The sequence below is a fragment of the Schizophyllum commune genome (genome assembly GCF_000143185.2).
Source record: "Schizophyllum commune H4-8 unplaced genomic scaffold SCHCOscaffold_6, whole genome shotgun sequence".
Classification (NCBI taxonomy): Eukaryota; Fungi; Basidiomycota; class Agaricomycetes; order Agaricales; family Schizophyllaceae; genus Schizophyllum; species Schizophyllum commune.
In genome coordinates this window covers 1,648,783-1,676,404 of record NW_026089543.1, presented here as the reverse complement: position 1 = coordinate 1,676,404, position 27,622 = coordinate 1,648,783, and the positions used below count along the sequence as shown (strand labels likewise).

General features: G+C 56.5%; 13 protein-coding genes across 13 annotated transcripts; 6 read left to right on the top strand and 7 right to left on the bottom strand.

The window, feature by feature from the left end:
* Window positions 1-538: 538 nt before the first annotated feature.
* On the top strand, window positions 539-1,697 carry SCHCODRAFT_055993 (zincin; the record flags this gene model as incomplete). Its single annotated transcript, XM_003031665.1, has 4 exons — window positions 539-854; window positions 908-1,358; window positions 1,412-1,514; window positions 1,566-1,697. The coding sequence occupies 4 exons, from the start codon at window positions 539-541 to the stop codon at window positions 1,695-1,697; spliced, it is 1,002 nt and encodes a 333-aa protein (XP_003031711.1).
* Window positions 1,698-1,978: 281 nt separating this feature from the next.
* On the bottom strand, window positions 1,979-3,500 carry SCHCODRAFT_02626532 (DUF1295-domain-containing protein). The gene is made up of 4 exons (XM_003032102.2): window positions 3,081-3,500; window positions 2,907-3,028; window positions 2,502-2,854; window positions 1,979-2,450 (listed from the first exon to the last, which is right to left on the bottom strand). Exons 1-4 carry the CDS (start codon window positions 3,392-3,394, stop codon window positions 2,118-2,120), a joined length of 1,122 nt encoding a protein of 373 aa, XP_003032148.1. The 5' UTR covers window positions 3,395-3,500; the 3' UTR covers window positions 1,979-2,117.
* Window positions 3,501-3,659: 159 nt separating this feature from the next.
* On the bottom strand, window positions 3,660-5,365 carry SCHCODRAFT_02626528 (uncharacterized protein). The gene is made up of 2 exons (XM_003032103.2): window positions 4,185-5,365; window positions 3,660-4,132 (listed from the first exon to the last, which is right to left on the bottom strand). Exon 1 carries the CDS (start codon window positions 5,144-5,146, stop codon window positions 4,322-4,324), a length of 825 nt encoding a protein of 274 aa, XP_003032149.1. The 5' UTR covers window positions 5,147-5,365; the 3' UTR covers window positions 3,660-4,132; window positions 4,185-4,321.
* Window positions 5,366-5,395: 30 nt separating this feature from the next.
* SCHCODRAFT_02626527 (uncharacterized protein) lies at window positions 5,396-5,678 on the bottom strand. The gene has a single exon (XM_050345355.1). It carries the CDS (start codon window positions 5,624-5,626, stop codon window positions 5,426-5,428), a length of 201 nt encoding a protein of 66 aa, XP_050200124.1. The 5' UTR covers window positions 5,627-5,678; the 3' UTR covers window positions 5,396-5,425.
* A 1,301-nt stretch (window positions 5,679-6,979) lies between these two features.
* SCHCODRAFT_02626523 (uncharacterized protein) lies at window positions 6,980-8,666 on the bottom strand. Its single transcript, XM_050345354.1, has 8 exons — window positions 8,237-8,666; window positions 8,100-8,182; window positions 7,986-8,046; window positions 7,809-7,928; window positions 7,627-7,744; window positions 7,483-7,561; window positions 7,326-7,431; window positions 6,980-7,244 (listed from the first exon to the last, which is right to left on the bottom strand). The coding sequence occupies exons 1-8, from the start codon at window positions 8,484-8,486 to the stop codon at window positions 7,132-7,134; spliced, it is 930 nt and encodes a 309-aa protein (XP_050200123.1). The 5' UTR covers window positions 8,487-8,666; the 3' UTR covers window positions 6,980-7,131.
* Window positions 8,667-9,448: 782 nt separating this feature from the next.
* Window positions 9,449-11,073, top strand: SCHCODRAFT_02542544 (uncharacterized protein). Its single transcript, XM_003031666.3, has 4 exons — window positions 9,449-9,518; window positions 9,577-9,745; window positions 9,802-10,072; window positions 10,126-11,073. Exons 1-4 carry the CDS (start codon window positions 9,456-9,458, stop codon window positions 10,811-10,813), a joined length of 1,191 nt encoding a protein of 396 aa, XP_003031712.1. The 5' UTR covers window positions 9,449-9,455; the 3' UTR covers window positions 10,814-11,073.
* Window positions 11,074-11,121: 48 nt separating this feature from the next.
* On the top strand, window positions 11,122-13,327 carry SCHCODRAFT_02626514 (uncharacterized protein). The gene is made up of 8 exons (XM_003031667.2): window positions 11,122-11,731; window positions 11,783-11,951; window positions 12,002-12,116; window positions 12,172-12,357; window positions 12,410-12,581; window positions 12,632-12,818; window positions 12,870-12,995; window positions 13,051-13,327. The coding sequence occupies exons 1-8, from the start codon at window positions 11,462-11,464 to the stop codon at window positions 13,191-13,193; spliced, it is 1,368 nt and encodes a 455-aa protein (XP_003031713.2). The 5' UTR covers window positions 11,122-11,461; the 3' UTR covers window positions 13,194-13,327.
* A 141-nt stretch (window positions 13,328-13,468) lies between these two features.
* SCHCODRAFT_02626510 (NAD(P)-binding protein) lies at window positions 13,469-15,082 on the top strand. Its single transcript, XM_003031668.2, has 9 exons — window positions 13,469-13,753; window positions 13,809-13,875; window positions 13,929-14,044; window positions 14,109-14,259; window positions 14,314-14,383; window positions 14,436-14,709; window positions 14,761-14,807; window positions 14,861-14,967; window positions 15,019-15,082. The coding sequence occupies exons 1-6, from the start codon at window positions 13,491-13,493 to the stop codon at window positions 14,606-14,608; spliced, it is 840 nt and encodes a 279-aa protein (XP_003031714.1). The 5' UTR covers window positions 13,469-13,490; the 3' UTR covers window positions 14,609-14,709; window positions 14,761-14,807; window positions 14,861-14,967; window positions 15,019-15,082.
* SCHCODRAFT_01152867 (potassium transporter) lies at window positions 14,588-18,618 on the bottom strand. The gene is made up of 24 exons (XM_003032105.1): window positions 18,365-18,618; window positions 18,033-18,317; window positions 17,831-17,979; window positions 17,743-17,776; window positions 17,540-17,694; window positions 17,464-17,480; window positions 17,297-17,408; window positions 17,177-17,246; window positions 17,026-17,127; window positions 16,891-16,969; window positions 16,809-16,839; window positions 16,617-16,759; window positions 16,534-16,564; window positions 16,342-16,486; window positions 16,222-16,288; window positions 15,941-16,169; window positions 15,522-15,885; window positions 15,427-15,464; window positions 15,291-15,375; window positions 15,187-15,239; window positions 15,019-15,131; window positions 14,861-14,967; window positions 14,762-14,807; window positions 14,588-14,710 (listed from the first exon to the last, which is right to left on the bottom strand). The coding sequence occupies exons 2-24, from the start codon at window positions 18,133-18,135 to the stop codon at window positions 14,677-14,679; spliced, it is 2,307 nt and encodes a 768-aa protein (XP_003032151.1). The 5' UTR covers window positions 18,136-18,317; window positions 18,365-18,618; the 3' UTR covers window positions 14,588-14,676.
* Window positions 18,619-18,743: 125 nt separating this feature from the next.
* SCHCODRAFT_02626504 (Actin/actin-like protein) lies at window positions 18,744-20,889 on the top strand. The gene is made up of 8 exons (XM_003031669.2): window positions 18,744-19,019; window positions 19,066-19,092; window positions 19,148-19,430; window positions 19,493-19,957; window positions 20,007-20,162; window positions 20,253-20,378; window positions 20,429-20,512; window positions 20,631-20,889. Exons 1-8 carry the CDS (start codon window positions 18,964-18,966, stop codon window positions 20,724-20,726), a joined length of 1,293 nt encoding a protein of 430 aa, XP_003031715.1. The 5' UTR covers window positions 18,744-18,963; the 3' UTR covers window positions 20,727-20,889.
* Window positions 20,890-21,642: 753 nt separating this feature from the next.
* Window positions 21,643-23,155, top strand: SCHCODRAFT_02733418 (uncharacterized protein; the record flags this gene model as incomplete). The annotated part of the gene is made up of 7 exons (XM_050347142.1): window positions 21,643-21,753; window positions 21,806-21,898; window positions 21,962-21,973; window positions 22,033-22,306; window positions 22,366-22,436; window positions 22,489-22,746; window positions 22,793-23,155. The coding sequence occupies 7 exons, from the start codon at window positions 21,643-21,645 to the stop codon at window positions 22,865-22,867; spliced, it is 894 nt and encodes a 297-aa protein (XP_050200122.1). The 3' UTR covers window positions 22,868-23,155.
* On the bottom strand, window positions 23,007-23,996 carry SCHCODRAFT_02578992 (uncharacterized protein; the record flags this gene model as incomplete). The annotated part of the gene is made up of 6 exons (XM_003032106.2): window positions 23,007-23,155; window positions 23,210-23,336; window positions 23,372-23,528; window positions 23,599-23,699; window positions 23,845-23,880; window positions 23,931-23,996. 6 exons carry the CDS (start codon window positions 23,994-23,996, stop codon window positions 23,112-23,114), a joined length of 531 nt encoding a protein of 176 aa, XP_003032152.2. The 3' UTR covers window positions 23,007-23,111.
* A 489-nt stretch (window positions 23,997-24,485) lies between these two features.
* Window positions 24,486-27,527, bottom strand: SCHCODRAFT_02542524 (spermine synthase). Its single transcript, XM_050343615.1, has 7 exons — window positions 27,507-27,527; window positions 27,061-27,441; window positions 26,830-27,010; window positions 25,976-26,775; window positions 25,134-25,926; window positions 24,835-25,075; window positions 24,486-24,780 (listed from the first exon to the last, which is right to left on the bottom strand). The coding sequence occupies exons 2-7, from the start codon at window positions 27,089-27,091 to the stop codon at window positions 24,562-24,564; spliced, it is 2,265 nt and encodes a 754-aa protein (XP_050200121.1). The 5' UTR covers window positions 27,092-27,441; window positions 27,507-27,527; the 3' UTR covers window positions 24,486-24,561.
* Window positions 27,528-27,622: the final 95 nt, after the last annotated feature.

Below are 27,622 nucleotides of genomic sequence, written 5' to 3'. Positions count from 1 at the left end.
GGAAGTAAACAGTCGCCCTCGAACCCCCATGTTCCTCCGTCCTCCTCGATTCGGATTAGCTATGTTCCTGAGTGCACTGAGCGTTCAGATGCAAAAGCTCCCTTTGAGTCACTCGCTTCAGTCAGCGCCAAGCCTTTCCTACTCTGGAACAACGTGTGTTTGGGCTGGGACGCGTCGCGAGGGATGGGCGGCAATCTCAGACGATTTGCCATCAGGGTTCTGCAGCAAGAATTTGGAGTATCGCTTACAGGGCGCATATGCCATGGCCGTCGGGGAGGGCTGTCGCCGTACCGCTTTGCAATGCGAGCGTGATGGCTACCTCCACCGTCAAATGCCCCGGATCGGCGGGATTCTCGTATAAAGTGTGAGAGGGTTCAAGCATGCAGGTCAGGAAGACCCCTCCCCCCGCATCTTCCCTCTTCGCATCGTTCCCGGTCAGATCATGCTCTTCTCGTCGTCTCCGACTGTGCTGGCGTCCCTCGCGCTTTCGGCCGTGGCCGTCTCCGCGACTCAGTCCTTGTCACTCAAGGTCGCTGGTATGTCGCTCGGACATTCCTACTTGGCCTCAATACTGACCTTAACGGCAGGCCCTTCGGACGTGACCGACGTTGAGAACCTCAAGGTCACGACGACGATCACGAACACGGGCGACGAAACGCTCAAGCTCTTCAATCATCCGCGTTCCGCGCTGAGCAAGCTCCCGGCGAACACCTTCGTCATCGGAAACTCCGCCGGCGCGTCGCCAAAGTTTACGGGTGTCTACGCGAAGTACTCGATGGACCACATCGTCGCGAAGAACAGCAGTGCCTTCACAGTTCTTGCGCCCGGCGAATCTGTCGACAAGGAGCACGACTGTGGGTCCTTCCTAGTTGCTACGCCCGTGGACATCAATAACTCGGATTTGCAGTGAGCGCTGCATACGACTTTACCGACTCGGGCGAGGACGCGTACGACTTCGACACGGACAAGACCTTCTACCACCTCGCCGACAACGGGACCATCGTTCCCCTCGAGGCGTCCACGTCGAAACACTCCGCGAAGCTCGCGGGCAAGCTCGCCGTCGCGCGCCTGCCCATCTCGAAGCGCGCAGACTTCAACAAGTGCAGCAAGACGCAGAGCTCGCAGATCAACGACGCCATCGAGGCGGCGACGAACTACGCGGCGGAGGCGTACGAGTTCCTCTCCGACCACAACAGCACGACGAAGCGGTACAAGACCTGGTTCGGCAAGTTCAACTCGACGCGCTACGACAAGGTCTCCTCGCACTTTCAGCACATCCACGAGGGCGACTACACGAGCTTCAAGTACGACTGCTCGTGTGATGAGGATGGCACCTTCGCCTACGTCTACCCAGAGGAGTAAGCGTCCATCCGTCTGCGCCCTTCGAACACCTCCTGACCGCACACGATAGCTACGGCGTCATCTACCTCTGCCCGGCTTTCTGGGAGGCCGAGACGACCGGCACGGACTCTCGCGGGGGCACCCTCATCCACGAGGCGTCGCACTTCAACAAGGTACGCAAACTCATTCCTCGCCTGAGGACAAGAAGCTCACAACGCCCGTAGAATGGCGGGACGGACGATATCGTTTACCAGAAGGACGGCGCCAAGGATCTCGCGAAGAACAAGCCCAGCCAGGCGGTCATGAACGCGGACAACCACGAGTACTTCGCGGAGAACCACCCCTCCCTATCTTAAGAGATCCAATGGGAGCGTTGTTTGAGCGGGTGTACGCGTTGGGTGGGTGCGTTGGGAGAAGGAAGAACATAATTTATGTACGGGACTATATACTCTGTGTCTACTCGACGCATATTCTATATTATCTAAGATGTCCCTTGATGATGAGTATCCTCGAAACTCCATCGAAGAATGCAGTGTACGAGCGTCACGATCCTTACCAAATCCTTCTGCGGCATAACCTAGGCGCGGTCAAGGACGCGGACTACCTTTCGTCATGGGGTAAGGGTTCGTACGACGGCTGAATATAAGCCTCGGTGGACTGGACGATCTGGGATCGGCACGCCACTCGACGAGCAACAAGCCTTAGGCATTCACGTTACAGAGTTACAGTTGATATATAGCCTTCGAGAACAACATCACTAGCGATACGCACCACCCTCACTCTTTCTTCTCAGCAGCCCCCCACACAAGCCTCTCCACCTCCGCCTTCCTCGCCGGCCCCTCCTGCGCCAGCTTCAGGCCCTTGAACCACGTATCATACGGCTTGAACATCGCCACCCGCGCCTGATACGCCTTGTAGGCCTCCGGGTACTTCCCCGCGCTGATCGATTCCGTCAAGTTTGTCGACGAGTAGAAGAGCGCTGAAAGTGCGATCGCGGGCCACAACGGCCAGAGGCGCTGCAGCATCACCCAGACGGTCGGCGCGTGGATGATGTCCTTCGAGGAGAGCACGTTGTGCGGGGGCAGGATGGGGAAGAGGGTTATGAGCCACTGTAGGGAGAGTCAGAAAATGGCATTGTGGGCGGGTGAGAAGATACGCACCCAGAACGTCTGCTCGCACGCAAAGTTGGGGTGCCGGACGTACGCCCACAGCCCCTTGGTCACGAAACCGCGGCGCGCGTCCGCCGGCGTCCAGTTCAAGCGCGCGCCGGGCCACTGCTTCGCGGGGTCGTAGGGCGCAACCGACGTATCGCCCTTCTCCTTGGCGAGGAAGGCGTGCTTATACGTCTGGAACGCGTACTGCTGATTGTCGGCGGTGAACTCGAGGGCGATATCGATGAGAGCGAGCGCGGTGAGGGCGTAGTCCCCTACGGTCAGCGGCGCGCGAGGTTGCTTGACGGAGGCGAGGGCGGTGGGGACGGCGAGCATGAGCAGTAGGACATTCTGGATGCCGGCTGCGGGTTAAATCAGGACACGAAATTAGGGGAAAATTGGCAGTGCACACACCTACAAAGACAAGGTTCGTAATCTGGAAGAGCCAACCTGGTATGTTGCGCCTGACGATCGCCCAGCGGTAGTCTTCATCCTTCAGGTTGAACAGCCCGCGGCGCCAAGTGTTGTAACTCAGTCTAGTGTCCTCGTTAGCCCTTCCCCTGGACGCCGAACCCATCGCCTACGCACCTGATCATCCAAATCACCACCAGCCCCAGCATCAGCACCGCTCTCGGGCTCAGCACCTCCGGCACGTCAAGCTCCTTCGGCACATACGGGAATAATGGCAAGAGCTGCGTCCTCGGCAGCACAGGCAACAGCGCAAAGTACGCCGTGTATATCGCGGGGAGGAACGTCCACAGCCGATCAACCTGGGAGACATTCGAGGTGATGATGGACGCGATGTACGTCGCGGCAGTCGTGAAGGCGCAGAACTGGAGCGGCCAGTGGTACTCGGGCGGGAAGGACGAGATGTATGCGTTGAGGGTGCTGAGTAGACCCATCATGGCGGAGGGAGGAGGAAGCAAGAGGGATATCAGCCGTCGTCGTCGTATTTGAGCGTCGTCAGCGCGCTGTCAATGGCAGTGTCAAGCGCGGCCGAAGTGCGGCGCGATGGAGAAGCGCGTCGGTCGCGATCGAGGCTCGGTACGTCATGACATTCACGTGGCACCCATCAAGTTGAACTTGTCACCTGACCGTGACGCTTGACAGCGTCACACCAATGTTCCTCATCGGCGGTCTGGAAATCGCACCGGCGTCACCAACCAAGAGAATGTACAATATAATCATTGAGCCAAGGAGCGTTACATACATATGTTCTTGCCCTCGAGATAAGCACCTGCAGATAAGTACATGAGATAGTCTCCCATGGCAGTCGAATAGTCGAAGATCGGTTCTAAGGAATTAATAAAGACCCTGAGTTTGGTGCAGCTGGGGCCGTGTATATCCAGCAGATGTGTATGTGCATGATTCATGGTATGAGGAGCACAGATGGGGGGTGTATATGGGCCTTCCATGAGAGCACAAAAGGCTTCACATGATGAGCACAAGTGGACTTCGCAAGGAAGGCAGATGGGCTTCGCATGGAGAGGGATTGTCGGCCTCGTATGAAGAGCCGGAGTATTCAAAAGGCGCGCTAGGCGCATATATGGATAGCGGGTGGATAGCAGGGCGATGGACGATGCATATGATAACGAGGATGCGCGACGACGGTCTCTTATATAGTAGAATAAGGAGAGAAGCTGCAACGGAGGTTAGCGTCGGCGGCAGATGCGAGCGCGATGCGGGACGTACACGACCGATTCATAACCAGGAAGACGCGGAATCTACCATAAACCCAACCGTGACCCATGACGAAGAGACATGCCCATTATGAGGAAACGAGACCGCGTGCGTGCCATCTCGGTCGCAGCATCGCGAGGATGTGCCTGCTATGCCCCAGGCTCGCTGGAGCCGCTGCCAGTCGACACGCTGCGCTTGGCGGACGCATGCGAGCCATGGGGCAGGTGTTCGTGGCGGCAGCTGTTGCTGCGTGCGCGCGCCTTCTGCAGCAGCGTCGGCGGGATCGGCGGGTTGGTGAGCTGGAGCCTGGGGTGCGCGGAGGGCGAGCTACAGGTGGGCGGCGGGCTGCGCGACACGGCGCCGCCGAAGAACGCGGTCGGGCTCATCACGCCATTCGCACTGAGGCCGATGCCGACGCCGGCGCATATGGGTCGCGGCGAGGCGAGCGGCACGCCGATCGGGCTGGCATTACCAAACGACGAGGATGTGGCGGTGGAGAGGGCGGGCGAGACGAGGAGCGGCTCGCGCGGGAATGGGTACTCGTAGGGCGCGTCCTCGCGCGGCGCGGGCGTACCGACGATGTTCGAGGGCGAGTGGAGGGCGAGGCCGCTGAGATCGATGCGGGGCGCAGGCGCGGACATGGACATCGGGGGGAGCGTGATGGTGGATGGCGACTTGGGAGGTTTGGTCTCGGTCTCTGGGAGTGCAGACGCAGACGCAGGCGGCGATGCGGACGTGCCGCGGGGCGCGGGGCCCGGGTGCGCAGACGAGAGGGTGCTAGAGGAGGAGGAGGTGCGCGGGGCGTATTGAGCGGCGGGCGAATCTGCGCGCGGACCTATATGGGCAGGCGACTGGGGACGATGACGTGCATGATCTGGCGCGGTGTCACCGACAGGCTCCTTCCCGGAATCGCCGTCGTCATTTCCGCGCGCGCGTGCTCCGTCGACAGGGGCGGCAGTGTCGGGGTCGGACATGGCTTCAGTCGCCGGGCGAGCAGCACTCGAATGCCATCCCATGCGCAGCTGCAGACGAGTTCGCGATGGGCGAGAGATGGGCGGGCGGAGGACGTCGGCGGGGCAGCGGGCACGGCGCTACCGCTATCAAATTGCCCGCAAATCGCCTCCGGACACGTTTCCTCCTTGATCCGTCTCGAGCATATTCCAAATTCTTCCACGAATGGCCTTCGCTTTCTCCACAATCCTCGTCCGAACGCGCCAAAATGCTTGTTTGCTTCTATCGCCCCATCGTCCCCTTCATCTGCGAGCGGAAGTAAGCACCTGCACCCCAAACAATATCGGTCCGTGAGCGCGCTCTGCTCGTGTCGCCCCCTCGAAGGACTTCTTCCACCCTCCACAACTCCTTCGCGCCTTTCTCTTTCCCCCTGAGGATCCGGGGGACACCGCTTTACGCGACTGGAACAACTTCAACACATGCAAACCGCTTGTTCCACCCATCCGAGCCTCATGTATCTCGAATGGATCTATATACACAGGGTGCCCTATCTCAGCTACCTCCTCCCTGCCGATGGTATCAGAGCTTACTGCTGACGACCGCGTGAGCACCGCGAGGACGAGTCTTGGGTGCTGTGGCGACGGCAGACTCGCTATCACAATGCGGGGAAGACTAGCACAGGGCGGGCAGGCGACGGCGCGCTGCGTCATAGGACCACAAGTACCGATGGCCTCTACTGCTCATCTGCGAGGCTGATCATCGCGCGCGTATCGTACGTACGGCCATCTCCCTTGTCGATGCATGCGCGCACTGCGTGTAATACGCGGTACCTGCCCGTGGTCAACGTATGCTAAACGTGCGCGACGGACCTGGTCGACCTGCATATTGACTCGGGCCTTGTCGACGATGCGCAAACCCTCTTCGACGCGGACAGCCCTCGGACGTAGAGAACAGCCCTCATATACCCCTCCCGCGCAAATTCTCCCCCTTGGTCGCCGCAATGTGCAACCCTCGCACGCAATGGACAGCCCTCCGTGTCAAAGGATCTTCGATGAGTTCGTCAACTGCCGCATTCGCTTGACATGCGCCTCATTTGCTTCCCGTGTGCCGCATTTTCTCGTTTTGCGTGCGCGTAACTCAACTTGCACGTTCCCAATGCATGAGGTGTCTTCATATGTTTTCTCCTCAAAACATCGAGCGAAGGACCTCTTGTTCTCCCGCGCCGTCTCACCAGATAAATATTCGTGCCTTCGTCTCGCCTCCGCCTCCCGCGCCGTTTGACTGGGAGAATTGCGTTCTCGTTCTGACGAGAGCTTGACAGCACGCCACCCGCGGACTTGTAGCGCCCGGCCACTCAGACGGGGTCCCTTCGCGTCCGACAGCGCGCCTGCGTCGATGCGTGAAAGGAGGGAATGCCAAAGCCAAGTGACCTGCTGGGCGCGGTCGGCACCGAGAGGAAGGCGCGTCGGTACGCCCCGAAAATCCAGCCCGATGACAGCTCATTCCGGGCAATGTGCAATAGCAGTATAGCTTGTCAATCCTTCAAGTCCGCGACGTTGGGTACAAAGTCTTCAGGTCCGGGGGGCTGAGGACAGAGCTCGGGGTGTCGCGCGCAAAGTTTGGGGGCTGAGTCAGTGCGCTGGATGGCACTCTTCCGCACAGTACGACGGATAATCAATAATCAGCCGAATTTTGTCGGCCAAGCAAAGTCGGCGACGGTGGGTCCTCAAACTGCCTTGCGACTTCTTCGGCCCTTTGACCTTTGAAGCACGACTTTCCCCCCTGCGTAGCTCAGAGTTATTCGAAGGATAAATTATGATCGTGATACTAAGCTACACGAACACACGTCTTCGCGTCGTATCAATAAATAGGATAAGAAACATTCGTAGCCCTCTCGCCAAGATCGGTCCGCCGTTGCTTGTTGCTTGCCCATCGACAGACGCGCGGATTCGCGTTCAGGATGTGTGTACCTCCCTGTTCAGAAGGGAGATCACCGGCACCCATCGGCTCACTGGCACACAACGTTGTACTGTGACTTCGTCTCCGTGCCGACCGCGGAGTCGAAGTTCATGTAGGTCGAGCGCTCGCCCTCGTCGAGGTAGGCCTCCATAAGGAGGGCCCCTGGGGATAGTTAGTTTTGTCACTACTCGAGAGTGGGGGGCAGGAAGGCGAGTATAAGAAGCAAGGGAATCAACAACTCACAGTTCCAGTGGTCCTTGGTCTTGTTCTTATAGACAAACCAGACCCAGCCGGAGGCGACGAAGGGCAGCTGGCCGGAGCCCTTAGTGGTGCAGGTCTTGGTTTCGAACTGGAGAACGACTTAGCATTAATAGACAGTGACGAAGTCAGCCGCACTCACGTCAAGCTTGCACGTCTGGCCATCCTTCTGCTGCGCGGTCACGGTCGACGTCGTCTGCTGGTTGCTGCTCGAGGACTCACTAGTATCGGGAAACGGCGAACTTAGTCTAGCAGTATGCAAGGCGAAAAGAAGAAATCAACGCACGTCTTCCCAAGGGTGTTGGTTACCGTCGTCGTGAGCGACGTGCTGAACGTGTCCTCCGCGACCTCCGGGATCTTGAACGTCGCGGAGGCGGAGATTCCGAGCGCGACGGAGGCCTGGGCTGGGAGGAGGGGTAGTAGGTAGGTGATACGAGCGAGGAAGCGAGATTATGGATGACAACGCACTAGTCGTGGTGGTCTCGAGGGTATACACGGTGCCCTCGGTCTGCTGAAGCATGACGGTCCCGTTGGTGCCGTCCACGGAGCCGCCGATGGACTGCGACTGGGTCGTGCACTGCGGGTCGCCTGGAGGGGATTCACGATCAGATACTTCGCATCAGGGCTCTAACGATGAACACTCACCGTTGATCGTGATGTCGACGTCGTTGTTCGTGATGCAGACAGCAGCCGGTTTGTCGGGGAACTACACAGTCGTGAGTTATTGGACCTGCACAGCAAAGGGTACACTATACTCACATCCGGGTTGTTCGTCTTGATCTCGCGCTGATAATCGCCCCACATCGAGTTCGCCGTGTCCTTCAGCTTGCCCCAGCCGGGAACTTTTACGAAAAGAATCAGCACGCGGTACCAGTGCCTCAGACCAGAGCACATACGCTTCTGCACCTCATCGGCGCTGATGTCAGAGCAGCCACCTGCGCGGCGATGAATGGTCTCCGCAGCCTCGCCATCCATGGACCCGATCGGCTCGTCGCGGCTGTTGAAGAGGTAGATGGTGCCGGTCTCGGGGTCTGCCGCGAGCTTGGTCGCCTCGCGAGGGACGTGGGTGAGGCGGCGCTCGGGGGTGGGCGTCGCGGTGACGATGAGAGCGAGGGCGAGAGAGACGAGGGCGAGGAAGCGGGCCATTGGGGATGGCTGGGACTTGGACTAGGAAAAGACTGTAAAGAGTGGAATGAAGAGAGTGGAAAGAGGCTACGTGAGAGGAAGCCGAAGGGTCGTGAATGAGATGGGGGATGCTGGGAAGCATGGCAGGCTTTTATACCCTTGAAGAGCTCAATGCTCAGCGCAAGTTCTCACCTTTTGCTCCGTGCTTGGAGTGTATAGAGATGGCAGCGCGCCGAGACTGCCCTCTACGCCGATTGGTTTACGAGCGCCGATGTGCACTTAGAGAGCTTACGACTCAACGGAGAGCCCATATCAAGAAATAACGCTGTGGAGCGAGACCACGCCGTTCTCCGGGAGCGCGGTTATAGCTGCCAACCTGCATGTGCTTGTCTGTACATGCCCGCCGGCGCTGGCGCAGTTCGCGCCGACTGTTGCTTGATGCAGGAAACAGGAAATGAGCGCTGACATCGAGGTCTTGTCGGCGATATCGACCCAGAAGGCGGAGACCCTGAATGGCCTGTAGGTCCGTAGTCATACAGCGTATCGCAATTGAACGTCGACATCGTAGTCAGAGGCAACTTGAAAGGCGGCTTTGTAATGGCAGGAGCGAAGTTCAAAACATGTTTACACATGACGGGGTCATTGACAAACACGTCAGAACAAAACCTCGGCATGTTCCGAACCCCCCCTATTTCAATGCCATCGACGCGCGTTTCTCGTCAGCGCTCGCAGTATTGCGGCTTACAGTCCTGACCGTCGTCAGTGGTCAACTGAGCTGGCAAGACTCCCGCCCGACATGTTCTGCCAGCGGCTACGCGGCAACTTCTATTGTCCTTGATCCGTCCACCGCGACAGTACCTCACTTGACTCAGTCGCAGCCCGAACGGGCGTACGCGACGCAGGCTCGCTTGACTCGTGCGCACCGCAGCGATATATATGTAGCGTGATACTCGGACGCATCGCTCCTGGGCCACCCACAGCTACTTAAGTATGAGGCGCGCCGAACCCAAGGCGCTCCTGATTTTTGCGCAGCGCCTCTATGCTGCTCGGCGCGTGCGTTCTGTGTGTTTTGTCTCTCGTTCGCGCCGTTTTTGCTACCCTTACGAACGAGACGATCTCGGATGTCGATGGCTCCATACAGTACATACCGGCTAAGAGCTGGGAGGCGCATGCTTGCGAAGGGGATAACTGCCCTCCGGACGGAGAGCAGCAAACATGGCACGCATCCGTTTACGACCCTTCGTCGGAACAAGAGGTAGCGATGAAATTGAACTTCACAGGTAGGAAGCGACAACTCGAACTTGAAGATCCTCGTAGAACTTACGCCGCTTTCCAGGGGTCGCCATCGACATATACCTCACCCTTCCTAGCACGGGTGACTCGCCTTCGTTAACGAGATGCAACTTTACTATCGACGGGGAGCAGGTGCGGGCGGAGGGAGGCGCCGCATCTGCGAGCTTCTCACAAGCCGCCTACTCGTCGGAGATGCAGTACAGTCAGCTTGTGTATACGAGTGCGTCCCTGGAGAATATCGAACATGAACTTACGATATCGGCCTATGGGAAGCAGGGGCTGTATATCGGGTTCAGCCATGTGATCGTTACACAGTAAGCAGCGTAGCCTGTAGCCAATTCAGCCATGTCTGACGAATTCTCTGTAGCAATGACCCCGACATCTACGCGACTGGCGTGAGCACGTTTCCAGGAGTTCAAGTGAAGCCATCCTCGTCCCCGGATCATTCGCAATCGCGTTCCACTGGCGCAGGCCAACATCGTACTGCAATTATCATCGGTCTCTCGATTACCTGCCTTCTGCTTCTGCTTCTCACATCCCTTCTCACCCTATACTTCATCCGCCGTCGCCGCCGTCGCCTGCGTGCTGACAGGGAGACCACGAAGCACACTGAGTCGCAGTCTGTCAAGGATCCAACCCCTGCATACCTGAATGCTCAGCCGTCCCTCCCGTCTATCCTATCGTTCAACGCCATCTCGGTCGCGCCCTCAACGTCGCTCACCAGCGATTTCTCGTATTTCGACCGCTACCTCTCCGAAGCGGGCTCGTCTGCGTCCGTCTGGAGCGGGCCGGACTTGATTTCGTCGACGCGCGCGGTGTCCGCGCGCCCGGGCCCGGCGGGCAGAGCGGTCCCGAGCTCGGACAGGACTAGCAAGACGGGCCCGCCGAGCTCAACGCGCACACTGTCATCACGTACGCGATGCGTGTTGTCGCGTAGTGCGACCATCATGACTGGGTCGTCGTCGTCTAAGCGGTGTGCGGATGGTGGAGATCTGGGCTTCGAGCGGTTAAATGAGCAGGGCGTAGCAGCCGAACAGAGCAGCGAAAAGCCCTGACTATCGCGATCCAGGAGGAGATGTTTTCTGATATGGCAAAGGGGCACTGGTACGATTGCTCAGGACTGTATTTCTCGACCGGTTGTAGCATAGGACCTGCATTCGGTGTATGGTTGTCGATATAGTAGTCACACTGAGCATTACATCAGCGAGTACAACAGTTCATCGCCATCCGCTATTTCGAGGTCATTGTTTAGGGGCGTGGGTGCTGAACCAAATGCGGTAATTTGTACTTGCTGATGATTGTTTGCTCTGCGGCCATGTTTCCAACCTTGGAAGCCATTCTCCCTTCTCCTCTGTCTTGATCACGAATATTAATGCACGATATCCTCTCTGGAACGATGTTATATCCCTTTCGCTGTCTGCCTCCATCTGGGCTTTAGACGCAGAACGGAAGGATGCAGTGTCTCGACGTGCAGACGCTGACGTGTGCGGCTAATATGGTACCTCGGGTGAACTCTCCTTCTCTTGCCGCAAATATCGCTGGAATTCGTTCCTCTATGACTAGCCGTGGCCTAGTTACCTTCCAGGCTTATCGGACTTGCGTGAGGATGCACGGGGAATTCGCATTCAACGTACCCGTCATACGCTTGACCCCGTGGCCACTATATATTGGACATTCGAGATGACGGCGGCACATCAAGCTCCATGTCCCACCCATCATCCCCCATTCAGGAGCTACGCCGTTCGACTAGCATGGCGTCCGAACAGAGCACCGTCAACGATGGCCCACAGGCGCCAGCATACACTTCTTCCTTCTTCGAACGCGGTGTTGCTGCCGCAGAGTCAAGAAAGACATACATGAAGGTCATGCTTGCTGGAATTGTCATGGTCGCCTGCATCATCTTCGGCATCTTCTCGATCTACTGGGGCGCCCTGTGGAAGATCCCCACGCACCAGCTACGGGGATGGGTCATCGTACGTGGTTTGTTCTTATGTCTATGACAGAGTCTGATGATACTGCCACAGGATTTCGACGGCGACAGGATAGGAAGCACAGTAAGCGAAGCGCTTGTGCAATCAAGCGCCGGCGGATCCAAGGTTCACTGGATATCACGATCTGCAAACGAGTTCCCGAATGGCGTCTCCGATGTCGCAGACGCGATCCTGGACGAACAAGCATGGATCGCGGTCACCAGTGAGTTGAGTTCTTGAACTGGAATGACATCGGCTAAAAAATTACTACAGTCAACGACGCGGCCACCTCTAATCTCCAGCGCGCGATCGCGTCGGTGAACGCTTCGTATAATGGCAGTTCGGCCTTGACAGCATATGGCGTGGAGTCGAGGAACGAGAACGCATAGTGGGTCCTTCGCCATGCACCCCTTTTAAGAATGAAAGCTCACCAAAGCTTACAGCCGAACCATCCTCAATCCTGTACTTCAGTCAACGATGCAACAGATTTCTACCCAGTTTGCACGCCAGACGGCCGCACAAATAGCCAATTCCTCGAATATGTCTCAGATCCTCGGCAGCGCTCCTCAACTGATTGTTCAACCGGTATTCTACACTCTCGTCAACATACGCCCTTTCGATGTCCCTGTGTACGCGCTCTTGCACGTCACTCATACTTTGACGACTGATGTGATTCAAAAGCGCGTCCGCGGTTACCTTCGTTGGCTGCATCTACCAGATTATCCTCGCCTTCTTCGTCGTCGTGATCGCTGGCGGCGCTCGAGAGGCCTCAGGGCTTGAGCGCAAGTTGACGACCCTATCCCTCATACACGTGAGGATGGTCACCTCGTTCGTCGCCTACTTCATCCTCTCGGTAAGGACTACTCACCCGCGAGGATTGCGCGTCATCTGATGGGTTTGCAGTTACTTTACTCGCTACTCAGCCTGGCTTTCCAAGTGCCATTTGACCGCAAATATGACCACGCTGGCTTCGTCATCTTCTGGATGATCAACTACGTCGGCATGCTCGCGCTGGGACTAGCGTTGGAAGCTATGATCACGCTGTTGACCGTCCGACTCATCCCTTTCTTCCTCATTCTATGGATCATTTGTAAGTTTGATGCACGAAGGACAACGGATCACTGACCCACGCGACTCCCAGCAAACGTCTCTGTCGCCTTCATGCCTATCGAAGTGTTACCTGCCGTCTTCCGGTATGGCTACGGGTTTCCAGTCTACAATATTTCCCATGCTGTCCGCTCTATTATATTTGGCGCAAAGAACAATTGTGAGTTGGAAGATCGTCCTCAACCTTACCTCAACCTAATGTACGCGTTTTCCAGTGGGTCTCAATTTCGGCATCGTCATTGCCTGGGCTGCCGTTTCCTGTATCACTCTGCCATTGTTCCAATGGATCGCTCGGCGAAGACTAGCTGCTGCATCAGGTTCAAGACCTGTTGATATTGTGAAGGAGGACAAGCAGTAATCATTCATTCACGGAGGCGTTTCGACGCAGAGACCACTTGGATATTTACGACCCTTCATGCCCTTCCGCAACATTCTCGTCAATCTATCGTAGGAGTTTTATTATAATCATCAATGAGGCAGTCTTATTTCCCATTCAGGCGCAGTAGCGACCTCAAGCGAGTGTCCTATCCCTGCTCGGCGGCTTACCGGCCCGCTCCGCACTCACCCCCAGCTTCTCATCTATCCTCATGGTCTCCTGACTCGCGATGTCGTAGCACATTTGGTGACGCAGACTCTCATCTCTTCCTATCCATCCATGAAGATCGCCGTCACAGGTTGCAATGGCTCGGTCGGGAAACGCGTCGCGCTGCTGGCGCTACAGCGCGGGCATCAAGTCGTCGGGATCGATCTTGCCACAAATGCTGCAGACGGGTTTTCCCAGGACGATAGGTTCGAGTATCGCTCGGCGGACCTTCGCGACTTTGACGTCGTCTTACGGGTGCTGGAAGGCTGCGAGGCTATTGCGTCCCTCGCAGGCGTGCCCAATCCGACGGACTACAAGGTGCAAGCGCACAACACGTCAGTGCTACACCGAGGCCGATTCCATCTAGAAGGCGCTCATGCTGTAGCGCAGAAACGTTGTCATCTCATGGAATATACTTCGCGCTGCTGCAGAGCTCGGGATCATTCATGTCGCACAGGTCTAATAAGACACTTAATGCTGCCCGTTCTTGTCGCTAACCTTGGGTTGCAGGCCTCGAGCGTCAACGTGATCACCATGGTATACAGCCAGAAGCCCGACTTCCACTACTTCCCCATTGATGAGGAGCACCCGTGCCACCCGGACGAACCGTACGGCTTGTCGAAAGTGTGCGTAGCGCGTATGCCCTTTTAGCCTTCCGAAGACCCATACGAACTCACGTTGTAATTGCAGCATCGCAGAGTTGCAGGGCGACACGATCGTGCGGCGGTACCGCGACATGCGAGTGGCCAGCCTGCGCTTCTCGTGGTCCGTACGCGAAAAGCCCGGCGCGCACTGGAAACCGTTCAGCCGAGCAGCGACTGATCTGTGGGGCTGGGTGCATGTGAGCGAACATGAGGTTCCTACGACCAAGCTCTCACCAGACAAAACTTCGCAGGAAGACGCCGTAGCTGATGCCTTCCTCCTCGCCATTGACCCAGACAACAAACGATGGTCAGGGCACGAAGGTTCGTCAAATTCCCGCGAGGATCTTTCACAAATCTTGATACCGTGCGCCAGCTTTCTTCATCAGCGCACCCATCATCTCCTACGAGGAACTTGACTCGAGGAATCTGCGACTGGAATACTGGCCTGACGTACCGATCAAGGAAGGGAAGGACATCAGCGGCCAGACCGGATTTTTCGACTGCAGCAAGGCGAACAGACTACTAGGATGGGCTCATCCACAGTGATTTCTATATCGGTAGGACCGCAGGATACAGATGATAAGACGAAAGTCTTTAGGGGGAAGGAAGAAGGATCAGATTGCAGCGTTCACTCCGACATGTATTATCCTATAATCCAATCAGTTTATGTCGAAAGGGCGAGACAAATGATGAACTCACTCGTCAGCCGGGGTCAACCAGGCGGCCGTCTCAGGGAACATCGTTTCTGTAGGTGACCATCAGCATCAACAAGGCAAGCTCATCGGCAGTCGAGCGTACTCATGCGGCGGTATATCTCCTCGACGAGCACCGCCCGGCCCCAGTTGACCGCAGATGCCAGACGGCCACTGAGGATTGGTTTGCTCATGACGTGGTAATGCGGTATTCTGTATATTCGGGTGAGCATGAGTGGTATACCGAGTGTCATATAGACTCACATATGCGTCGACGTCCTCGCAGCGCGGCGGATGTCATCGATGGTAGCGGCGGCCTGCTCTCTTGGAGCCGAAGTCATCTCGATAGCGCATATACGGTCAATGATTTCGTCGACCTGAACGACGTGAGTATGCGAGATGTAGACTAGCCCAGCGGAGACGGCGACGTACCTTGACATCGAACGTTTCCCTGAATCCGAGATAGTATGTAGCGCTGTAGAATCCTGGCGGTAAAGTCAGCGGACGATCAGGCAGGCTGTCAGTATGCGACCCACCGTCGAGAGTACGCGTCTTTTGAACGACGTAGCGCATGGCGGGGTCGACGCGGGCGGTCGGGACGACACAGACGGAGAGGAATATCTGATATCCTGATAAGCAGAAGTTGACAGTATGGTACAATTCTGCACTCACAACCACGCTTGGTAGCGCTGGGTATTGACGAATGAAGCCTACATCAACCAGACGTATCAGCCTTCAAGTGGAATACAGCGCGCCGCGCTACTCACCGACGAATGTATGGGGCACGCCACCCCCGGTCGTGAATTTGTGGAACACGCCGCACGTAGGGATCCTGCTGAGGCGGTTCTTCTCCGTAGACTTGCTGTCCGCCCTTTCGTCGACCTCCTCCGCAAGACCGTCGCCGGATCTGCGACCCAAGGCTCCACCCAGCTTCTTCGCCGGAGTCAAGGCCGAAGCCATGCCAGTGAGGTAGTAGAGCGGCGCCGGGGTATACACTTCCTGCGAGCCTGGCACGCGGACGACACCGTCTTCGGAGTCCGCGTCGGAAAGGGCGTGGTCGGAGTCGTCGCCTTGGAAGATGAAATGGCGGAGGTTGACGCGGTTTTTGGAGTCGAACGAGTCCTCGAGACCCTGAGCAGGTGCGCGTGAGCTAGAGATACGCCGACTATCAAAAATGTCCACGCACCTTCGCCCACGTCCAGAGGACCATGATACTTGCGAGGATGCCACCTATCATGAGCGGTACCCACGCGCCGTGAGGCACCTTCTTCACCGCAGCACCCCAGAAGAGCGCGTCCACGAAGCCAAAGAGCGCAAAGAAGGCGAGGGCGATGACCAAGGGTCGGCGCTTGACAACGTAGATCTGCACGCTGAGGAGCAGGGTGGTCGAGAGGCTGACAGTGGAGACGGCGAAGCTAAGGAAGGGGATCAGCAGAGTAGAAAATGATAATGAGGGAGTGTACGCACCCGTAAGCATTTGTCAGATTGGACAGATCTTCAAAGCCACCGACAACCGCGAGGACGGCAATGAAGACTGCAAGGATGATTAGTGTGTGGTGTTGATAGAGCAAAACGATGGTTACGCACGCGCCCAATTCACCGCAGGAACGTAGACCTGACCCTGTATGGCCTCCGAGGTATACGTAAGACGAAGAGAGGGGAAGCTCTTCATGTTGATGACCTGCTGAAAGAGACTGAAAGTGGCGGTGATCATGGCTTGCGACGCAATGAGCTAGAAGTTGTTGGTCGAGCTCTCAAACGTCATCAGAACGAACATACCGTGGCCAGAATGGCGAAGACGAAGACAACCCTGAGGATGCGTTAGCATTGTTGAGACGAACAATGTCAGGGCGGGTGCTCACCAAAAAAGTGGGCCATTATGCTCTCCAGGTATGGTCCGGTAGAAGACGTTGTCGAGCACGTCGGCTCCATCGACGACGAGACGAGCGCCCTGACCGAGATACGCGAGGATCAAGGCCGGGTACACCACGAAGCAGAACGACATCTAAACAAAACAGTTGGACTTGTATCGCCCTGAAGCATCTTGCACGCACCCGAATCGATGTTCTATTGAACTGACCAAGGCTAGTACGTGGCATCAGTACTAGTCGGTGAAAGCATTCTCCCCGAACTCACTTGGCGAAAATGGCCTCCGCGCCCGTGAACGCGAGAAGGATACCCGAGAGGTAGTCATACCGGCCGGTGCGGACGAAGACTGAGCGTCGATAGACAGGTGAGTGAAGTTGTGTGCCGATGAGCGCGGGCACGCACGCATCACAGCCCGCGAGGGGTCGAAGGCGCGGAAGATACCTGGGAAGGTGGTGATGTTGTAGATCCCGACGCCGGCTATGATCAAAAACCAGATGAGTGCGACTAGGCGGCGGGGTGAGCGTTCGCCACAGTGGGTATTAGTGGGACGTACTAGGACTGAATAACATGGAGATCTTCGCCGTGCCGAAGCGCTGGACCAGGAAGATGGGTACGAGGAAGGCCTAGAGAGGGTTATGCTTGGGTATGGGATTTGGCAGATCGGAAGACTCACGATAGAAATCCCAGTGATATCCTTTGTCACCGACTCCTTCGCGACGGCGATACCTCCAACGGCACTAGTGACCGATACGGCTGGGGTGAACACGCCGTCTGCCATGGTAAGCCTGCGGACGATGGCGTCAGGAGGAGTATGATGACAACGAAAGCCGATATACTGACGCCGTTCCGCACAAACACTGCGAGCACGACGAGGGTCAACACCGCTGCACTGTCATGACAGTAGACAGCTTCGTACCCAGATGAGGAGGGGCCATCGAAAGAAGCGTCTGGTAGCGCTTTTGTTCGACGAAGGAACACGGATGCTGTCGCCGGTGAGCGCCCGATCCTTGTCGTAATCCCTGTCCTCGGGAGGGTAGATGCCCTGGTAAAGAGCGAAAGTACCGCCCTCTCCTGCCCAAGTCAGTAAAGAGAAAAAAGACGATCGATCGCAGAACTCACCTTCATGAGTACCGAAGTAGAGGGAGACAAAGACCTTCAAAAGTGATCAGACGACGAGCGGGTGTAATAGGAGAAGGTCAGGGCGCACGTATTTGAGCAGCGGGATCAAGGTGAGCGACCAGATGATGGCTGAGATGCCGCCTATAACATCTTCTTTCGACGGTACTGGCTCGTCCGCCGGCCATATCCCGTTGAGGACGTATAGGGGAGACGTGCCAATGTCCGAGTATATGATCCCTGATGCAGGTTCAGAGTCACGCAAAGAAACTCGAGGGGCAATAAGCGCTCACCTAGCGTGGAGAAGGCGAGAGCGAGAAGCTGGAGACCATGTGCCTTCACGGCGACGCGCTCAAGGTTTATATCGCCTTTCTCGAGAGCAGCGGGGGAAACCATGATGTCGAGGGAGAGAGTGGACAAGAGGGAGCCAGGTCTCGAGCAATTTTCCCGGGATTTATAGTGCGCAACCGACACAGATGATCAAATGTTATGGCGTAGGGCCATGCTGTTAAGTCCCGCGCTTAGGGAACGGCGATATTCACTCGCCCTCCTGGTGATGCGGAGTTCGGGGCTGTGTGCTGAGGGATATTGGCGGTTGGTCTTAGATTAGACAGATTAGACCTACCATGGGGAGTAGCCATGCAGTGCCTTCCGCAGGCGATCGTGTCCTGACGTCGTTGTACACAATGAGCAGCGAACGTGCTCGCCGGATAGATTCGTCTGGACTTGTGGCTTTGGCGGCGGCCTTTCAGCGGTGAGAGGTGGCAGCGCTAGGCTTATCGAGCGATAGCGAAACAGCACACTGACAGCCCCATCTTCCAGTAGAGACTTTCTACGAGAGTATTTCTCAGGACATGATGGTGGCAGAGAAAGCGAGTGAGGTCCTGGTTGAACCGGTGGGGGAAAAGTTGGAAGACAACAATAATCCTGACTCAGCGACGGCAGATACCGAACCTTCGGCATCTGCCGAATCCCCCTTCTTTCTCTCCTTCGATTGCCCATCTCCTGGCCCTAAAACGTATCATTGTTGCCCGCAGATCACTTACGAGGCTCTGAAGAGCTACAGGGAGTGAAGAGGGATACGAAAGAGACATCCGAGTTGTGTAGGTCATCCGGGTTCGATCCCCAAACCTCTGGCTATCAGGACTGCCCAGAGGCTGCGGACTTCCTCGCGCACAACAGTCACCAACGCGTCGTGCGCTGCACTGCTCTCCTCCTACAGCGATGTCGCTCCTGGCGCCTATCGTATGCGACAATGGCACTGGCTTCTCGAAAATTGGGTACGCAATCTGCAGATTGCAGCGAACTAAGCTCATCGCGTCTTAGGTTCGCCGGCAATTCGGACCCATCGTAGTGAGTCTGGACTTCGAGCGGTACGCGTCAAGTGAAGTGATATCAACCTTTGAAGCGTATTCCCTACCGCGATAGCAGCGCGCGGGTCAGCGTCTCAAGCATCTCGCGCTCCTGCTGTACCCTCCAAGCCCGGACACCTTGCATCCAAGCGAGGGGTCGAAGATCTCGACTTCTTCATCGGCGATGAGGCACTCGCGAACGCGCGGACACCGGGCTACGGGGTGCACTACCCTATCCGACATGGCATGATTGACAATTGGGACTACATGGAGCGCTATTGGGAGCAGACGATCTTCAAGTACCTCCGCGCGGAACCGGAGGATCACTACTTCCTACTGGTGCGTGCCCCGCCGCTTTCCTCTCTCACTTCTGCTAAACCCACTCGCCCTCCCTTCCCCAGACCGAACCGCCTCTCAACCCGCCCGAGAATCGCGAGCAGACGGCCGAGATCTTCTTCGAATCCTTCAACATCAAGGGCCTCTACATCGCCGTCCAGGCCGTGCTCGCCCTCGCCGCCTCCTGGTCCTCCAACCGCGTCACCGACCGCACGCTCACGGGAACCGTCATCGACTCCGGCGACGGCGTCACGCACGTCATTCCCTGCGCGGAGGGCTACGTGATCGGGAGCGCGATCAAGCACATCCCCATTGCCGGCCGCGACATCACGCAGTTCGTGCTCAATCTGCTGCGCGAGCGCGGCGAGCTCGCCAATGTCCCCTCGGAGGAGCACATGAAGATCGCAGGCAAGGTCAAGGAGAACTACAGCTACGTGTGCCAGGACATTGTCAAGGAGTTCCGCAAGTATGATGCGGAGCCGTACAAGTACTTTGAGCGCTTCGACGGAGAGCATTCTGTGACTGGCAAGGTCTGGAGCTATATATGAATCATGCTATTCCTATGCTGACCCCTCGCAGAAATACTCTATCGATGTCGGCTATGAGCGGTTCCTTGCACCCGAAATCTTCTTCAACCCGGAGATCTACTCCTCCGACTTCTTGGACCCGCTCCCCGAGGTAGTCGACAACGTCATCCAACAGTCGCCCATCGACGTTAGGCGAGGGCTCTACAAGGTACGCATCCACCCATGCCGCGTTCTCACTTTGGACCGCGTCCTCGCGTACAACCGCATCTGGATCCCCTTCTGATTGCTCCGCGAATAGAACATCGTCCTCTCCGGCGGCTCGACCATGTTCCAGCACTTTGGGCAGCGGTTGAAGCGCGACCTGAAGCAGCTTGTTGACCGTCGACTGGACGCTAGCGTTATGGCGAGCGGCAGCTACATGAAAGTACGTTACAGTTCCTTCGGATGATTCTACTCACTAAAAACGACCTGTAGTCCTCTGGCGTCGAAGTCGACGTTATCTCTCACAAGCGCCAGCGTTATGCCGTCTGGTATGGTGGATCTTTGTTGGCGTCATTGGTGAGTGCCCCTCCTTTGCCTTGCAATTTCCTGCACGCTTCATCGGTCTCCCATCTACCACACGTCACCTTATCTTTGTCCGTCTCTGATGAGATGCCGTACTGACCGCTCACCCCAGCCTGAGTTCTACACCTCCTGCCACACGAAGGCGCAGTACGACGAGATTGGCCCCAGCATTTGCCGCCGGTACCAGATTTTCGGTAGCGCCACGTAGGTTCATTGCGAGAGTGCGACGTAGAAAGCTACCCCGGAAAGATGTATACTATTGGAATGCGCGAGGATGCGGAATCTGTATGTTGTTTGTCCTGCGTGAGCGTTGGTTTTTCAGGCATAATACTTGCTCGTGATGCATGCCTTTCTCCTTGGGTTCTGCAGCCAGACCTTGGGTCCCTTTGAACTGAGCGAAGCGCCCTCTTGTCCCGTCAGGTACGTCACCGTGCCTCTGACGCACGACAGGTGTGTACGCCTCTGCCTTTTCGTCTTCATTCTTGCTGAGCCCGTCACCTTGCAGGAACATACCAAGTCTCCACCAGGGCCCGACTTCAAGAATAGCCGATATCGCTAGTTATGGGCATTCGCCAGCGCATGAAAAGCGGCTGTGGGAGCGGACACTCCCTCTGACGGATCGGCCCAGCGCCGGACCATGCACATCGCCATGTCATTGCATCGGGCATCCTTGAGGTCAAGTCCGCGGCCCCGTTAGGTTCCCGTATCGCTCGTATCGCATATGCGCTGGGCGTCTACTTCAGCACTGCGGTTATTTTGGCAATCAAGCGGTGGAAGCGAACCGCCGCGCAGCGTGCGATTTAGGCCTACGGGGACAGGGACGGGAGGAGAGCATCTCATTGCCCTTTTGTGGGTATAGTGCTCCTAGGATCGTTCCAAATTTACACTGCGATCGGCACTCAGTCGTCGGACGAGCAATCTACCTGTCGCACTTCCGCTGCAGATGGTAGGTGAGCATCCTCTTCCAGGCGCGCGCCACCCTTATCGTTCATTGCCTGCACCGGAGCAGTACAGCGGACCTTTTTGACGCCTTGCTTGCGGTCCTTGGGGCATACAGCTGGGCGGCTTATAAGGGAGAAGCGAGTGACTTCCGAGGTGGAACTCCTGCTGAGAAGACGACGAACATGTTCAGCTTCGCGCCCTTGCCTCGCAAGCTCGCCACTGGCATATCTGATGCCCTCTATACCTTCTATCTCTTCTCTGGGGTCAATCTCTTCGGAGCTTTGACGGTATGCGTGCGTCAAGGATGGTTTAGACGTGTGTATACGTTCTGATATCTTTTGGCAGGTTGCAGCAGCCCTCTCGGCGGTTCAGCCGACCAGCGCAACGGCAGTAGTGCAAGCTATCATATGGGTGGACCTTCATCTTCTATCATTCGAGGTACGTGCCGCAACGCCACCCTGACCACTCTCGCTGGTTACTTATGTGGCAATGCAATTCCAGATCATGAATCAGGTACTGTGCTTTGTTTTCACTCATCTCAGAGAAGATGGACCTTAACAACCCCACTTCAGATCACAGGCCTTGAGGAGGACAAGCGCATAAAACCCTACCGGCCAATTCCCAGCGGGAGGATAACGATAAGAACGGCCCGCCTGCTCTATGCGAGCCTCGTCGCTGCAGCGCTGTTTGCGAGTGCTCGCATGGGTATACTGTGGCTGAGTGTCGGCTATGTTGCGATGATCACAGCGTACAACGAGCTTGGCTGGGCGCGCAACTGGGTTTACAAGGCTTCCGGCAATGCCTACGCCTATGCGTGCTACTCGTATGGTGCCATTGTATGCATGAGTAAGTGCTTCAATACTATACGAGTAGAAGGGTAGGCACTTAGCACGGCATCGCACCAGATTATGGCGAGTCGCTCTCTGAGCGTGCGATAGCGGCCCCGATTATTCTATCGCTCAACGCACTTATCACCGTACGTCCTGTCTATCTACATCTGAATAATCCAGCTGATAGGAGATGACCAGGGATTTGTACAAGACTTTAGAGATGTGGCAGGCGACGCAGCGATTAGTCGGGTGACGGTCCCAATGCTGCTCCCGCAAACCTTTGCCCGCTGCTTGCATACGACCATCGTCATCGGTTACACGACCTTCCTTGGCTGGTACTGGGCACCTCCGGCCTTCGCTATGGCGGTACTTTATGGTCTTGCCGGCACGCTCATGGCATCGCTTCTGACGGATTACTCGGTCAAGGCGGACTTTCGATCGTACAGGCTGTACAATGTGAGTCATTGTACTCGCTAATATTCGCTCAATGTTGATCGGTTAGGTGTGGCTCTTTTCGTGCGGCGTACTCTCGCTGTTCGACAGGCTGCGGGACGCGCAAGTGAGTGCGGCTATCTGACCACTTATAGGCAGACCCACTGGGAGATTGGATGGAGCTGTGGCTACGGTCACTTTACTACCTTTCATATAGGCCACGAACAATTCGTTGGGCGAATTTATACATCCGGTTGTCGTACTTGGAAATGAACAATCATAGGGTGCCATACGTTCTATATAATTTATATATACCTACTTTCACGAACGCTGCGTCGTAGGAATCAAAGAATTGCCAACAAACAAATACGGGAGAACTACATGGCATCTCAAAATCTCACAAGCATGGCCGCGAACGTGCTTTGGCTGATAGCTGCAAACGAGGTGGTTTAGCGATGCGACATGAAGGCGACAAATTAGGTCTTACGGCCCCTCCAGCAAGCGGCTTCCTCGTCCGTGAGCTCGCCGTCCACAATACCCTGCTCGATGCGCTTGAGAGAGTTGAAGCCGACGATAGGGCTTGAGACGCTGCGCAAGACCCAGGCAAGAGCCACCTGGACAAGGATATCAAAAGCTACGCGCCGTGCACCTGCAACATCGCCCAGCCACGCCTCTTCGCAATCTCCTCGACGCGTGTGATCATCTCACCGTCGATCTGCTCTTCCTTGCTGATACCGTAGGACGAGAGCGACTTCCAGCGTGGGGTTTCCAAAGAGCCTAGCGGGTTTGGTACTGACCCTTTGATACTGACGACGAGTGAGCAATGCGCCAGGTGCGCAAGCGAGATCCGCCAGTTATCTTACCCGTTCAACGAACTTTGCGAGAATGCCCTCTGAATCGCCGTTCAAGTAGACGTTGGCGGTATCAAAGGTGCTTTCAGCTTGTTGAGTGAGGTGTGTCCATTCATCACGAAGAGACTGCACTTACTTCAGCCCGCGATCCCAAGCAGCTTTCGGGATAGGTAGCGAGTGTTCTTCGTCAAGCACTCATTGGGCAGACGGATCGGCAGCCTGAGAGACGTCAGGCAGAGCCCAAGCATGGGGCTCACCCAGAGTGACTTACGGCCCACTTAGGATTATCGTAGCCCATGGTGCCAACCTGAGTAAGACTTCAGCGACGCACCCTTCTGCGAGGTGCAAGGGACGTACGATGGGCACCGACACGCGCAGGTCGCTCTTTCCAAGCTGAGCGTACTTGGTCGATGGAGTGGGCATGATGGATATCGGAGTGGAAATAGCAGGGATGCCGCAGAAGCTGCGAGTGATGCTGGTGGACCGAGCAATGCACGCCCCTTTTATACCTGCCGGTCGAACGGTTAGCTCACTCCATTCGCAGCGTTCTTGCATCGATAACTGCGAAGTGAATTGGCCCAAGACGCCTGACGACAGCGCTCAATGTTGCGTTACAAGGCATTGACCCCAGAATATCATCCGGTTCGGAATACGAGGCAAGCGGTCTTCCGGTTCGGCGGTGCGGCCTGATAGATAGCGACAGAGTCGCTGTGATCGCCTGGCTCGAGGGTATCGGCATTCCAGTGCATGGTGAGAATGATGACAAAAAAGCAGCCTGAGATTACAAGGGACAAGAAAAATGGCGTAGACGGATTGGAAAGGTTAATTTGCTCCCGATCACATGGGACCCGGCAATTGCCGTGAAGGGTTCGAATCCGCCTCTTATGCAAGCCTGTCCTACCAGAATAACCTGTGACTGCAGATATCCGTGTGTTGTATTCCGAGGTAGCTTGACACCCATATCTACAGTACTTCGTTTAATAACTTACTACAGCTTTCTCTCTACCATCCCAATACCCTCCTGTTCAACAAGCGCGCGAATCGGGTCGCAGATATCCGGCGTATATGGCGCCAAGATACCTGGCTTGTTGATCACGCCGTCCAACATGAGCTGAGCGGCAATCCCGCAGGGTGTTCCGACGAGGAAGGCCATCGCGGAGTGCCCAATCGGACTGCCATATTGCTCGAGGGTGGAGGTGAAGGTCTCCTGAAGGCCAATGAGATTAGCGGGAACGGGTATACTCGGAGGCCGTTGGCTCACTTCTTCCCCATTCGACCACTCGACCACGAATTTGTGCTGGAGGAGGACTAGATCGCGCTCGCCTGGCTCGAACGCCATGATCTCCTCCAGTCGCGCGCAGAGCGTGTCTAGCAGATTGCTCGAGCGCACTGGCGCTGTTTCGTTGGAGAACAAGCCAATCCATTGCATGCCGGAGAGAACTTGCGTCGCTTCCGTCTCACTCGAAAATGCGGAGAGCTCCTTGATCTTGGCCACCAATGACCTAGATAGTCCGTAAGCCCTGACGCGCATACCAAGAAGTGATAAATCAATCAACTCACGCCTCGTTAGCATCCTTCGCCCCTGCGCTTCGAGCACTTATCTGCGCCCATGTCAAGCCATCCACCAACCAATCCTGCTCCTCCGTCCGCAGCCATCCAATCCTCATCAGCGAGCGCGCCAACTCGCAAAATCCCTGGAATCTCAAGGAGCCTCGCTTCACCGTCCGCGCCGCCGGTATCCCATACGCGTCCTGCAGCTGCGTTGCGTCTCTATTGGGGTACGCCACGCAAGCCAGCGCAGGCGTGATGAAGTACGGCCGCGCGCTCCCCACCACGTCCGGACCCGAGATCTCGACCAGCTTCCCGTCCTCCAAGAATCGAGCGCTGTTCAGGAGGGCGAGCAGCACGCCGCGGGCGGACCACGAGAACTTGAACCCGAGAGGGTTGTTAGCGGCCTCCGGGGCAGGCAGCCCGCCACAGAAGGAGTAGAACTCGCGAATCTTGCCGCCCTTCGCATGTGCCTCGTTGATGAACTTCACCGCGTAGAGGTGGTCTACGCCCGGGTCGACGCCGATTTCGTTCATGACGGTGATACCGGCGGCGAGGATATGAGGCTCGAGGGCGCGGATGGCGGGGGAGACGAAGGAGGTGGTGAGGACGTTGGTGTGGGACTTAGTAGCAGCGCGGATGACGGCGGTGTGGTAGGTGTAGGGGATGAGGGAGATGACGAGATCGTGCGCGGCGACAGCTGATTCGAGGGCAGCGGTGTTGGAGACGTCAAGGGCGACGGCGGTCGTAGAGCCTGCCGGGAGTCCAGCAGCGAGCTTTTGAGCTTTGGAAAGGGTACGACATGCTGGTCGCGGTAAGCTGCATGACCAATTGAGGGCAACAGCTCCACATACCGATTGTTAACGCATTTCGCGGGTCACGAGTGATGTACTCCGCGCAAGGCAATGCGACGAAGCCGCTGCCTAGAAGCAACACCGTCCTCTTCGACTGACCCGCTATCAAGGCCGCCTTGGCCTCACGTCCGAACTTCGGAAGTACGTCTGGCCCGCCACCTAGGACAGACCGAGCAAACTCTGGGAGTACGAATGCCGCCCTATGGACGTCCGCATTGTAGTACGCAGTACCAGGCACTGCGCGCGCTGGGCTGCGTAAATCCCCATCGGCATCCTTCGAACAGACGAGGAAACCGATCTGCCCGGAAGGATACGTAGGGATTGTCGTATACGCGTACTCCACCACCGGAAAGATGTCTCTCGCCATAGACACCACGTCCTTGATCAATGGCAGGTGCAGCCACAGGCATTCGCTCTGCGAGGCGGTGGTCCCTCCAGGCGCCAGCGCGGCGTGCAGCAGCTCAAAGTACGGCTTCTGGAAGAGCGATTCCGCTGGACCAACGGGATCAGAGGAGTCGGTGATGATGACGTCGTAGGTGGCGCGGTTGTCTGCGAGGAAGCTGAAGCCGTCGCCGATGTGGACGGTGACCTTGGGCGACGCTAGGAGCGAGGACATGTGGGGGAGATACTGCTTGGACACGCGGATGACGGCTTCGTCGATGTCGCAGAGGACGACTTGCTCTACGCAGTCGTACTTGAGCACTTCACGCACGACACCACCGTCGCCGCCGCCTACTACCAGCACCTGCTTGGGGCATGGGTGGCTCGCCAGAGGCAAGTGCGTGATCATTTCCTGGTACCTATCCAGTCCATATCAGCGCTGGTACGATGATACTAAAGTACGGGTCGCGCACGAGAATTCGTCCCTCTCCGTGCACTGAATGACACCGTCGAGGACAAGAACGTTGCCGTACGTCGCAGATTCAAAGACTAGAACGTCCTGATATGTGGACTTCTCGACGTGTAGAATCCTATTGACCTTGAGGGACATTGCCTGTCCTGGCCATTGTGATGATGTCTCGCGAAACCAGCCATCTAGGAGTCGTGAGCGCGTTGAGTCGCACATGTGAAAGCCATGAGCGTACCGCGGATGGAGGGATGCGACAGAAGGACCATATTCGAGCTCGATCGTGTCGGCAGAGGCAGTCGGGAGGGTTAGGCTTGATACCGATAGCACGAACTTCGAGTCATCGTTGACTTATTTATGCGAGTCACCTTTGACTCGATTGCAGCCTTATCTCCGGTCCGAGCATTAGGATAACAAAGGAAGCGGGTCACGATGGCCTGCTTAAGCAGCAGGACTCCGGGAAGAATACCATCGTGATTGTAACCAAGACTGACGACGAACGTGGCGCGGGAACCCGGAAGATGTCCCACACGATAGCCTAGAGAACATATGTCGAGCCTGAGAGGCAAGTCTTGTGTGTAAGCATAGCCGTTGAAAGAGTGCTGCCTCCATGAGATCACTGGAATGAGAACCGGGGAAGCAGGAGATTAGAGTAGATGTTTAGTGGTAAGTAACAAGGCGTACCACAAGAGTCCGTAAGCTGAGAAATTCCCTCTGGGCATCTCGGAGCTGCTGATGCTCCTTTCTTTTAAGTACGACGAATGCATCGCTGAAGTGCATTGAATCCAGCTGCTCAAAGT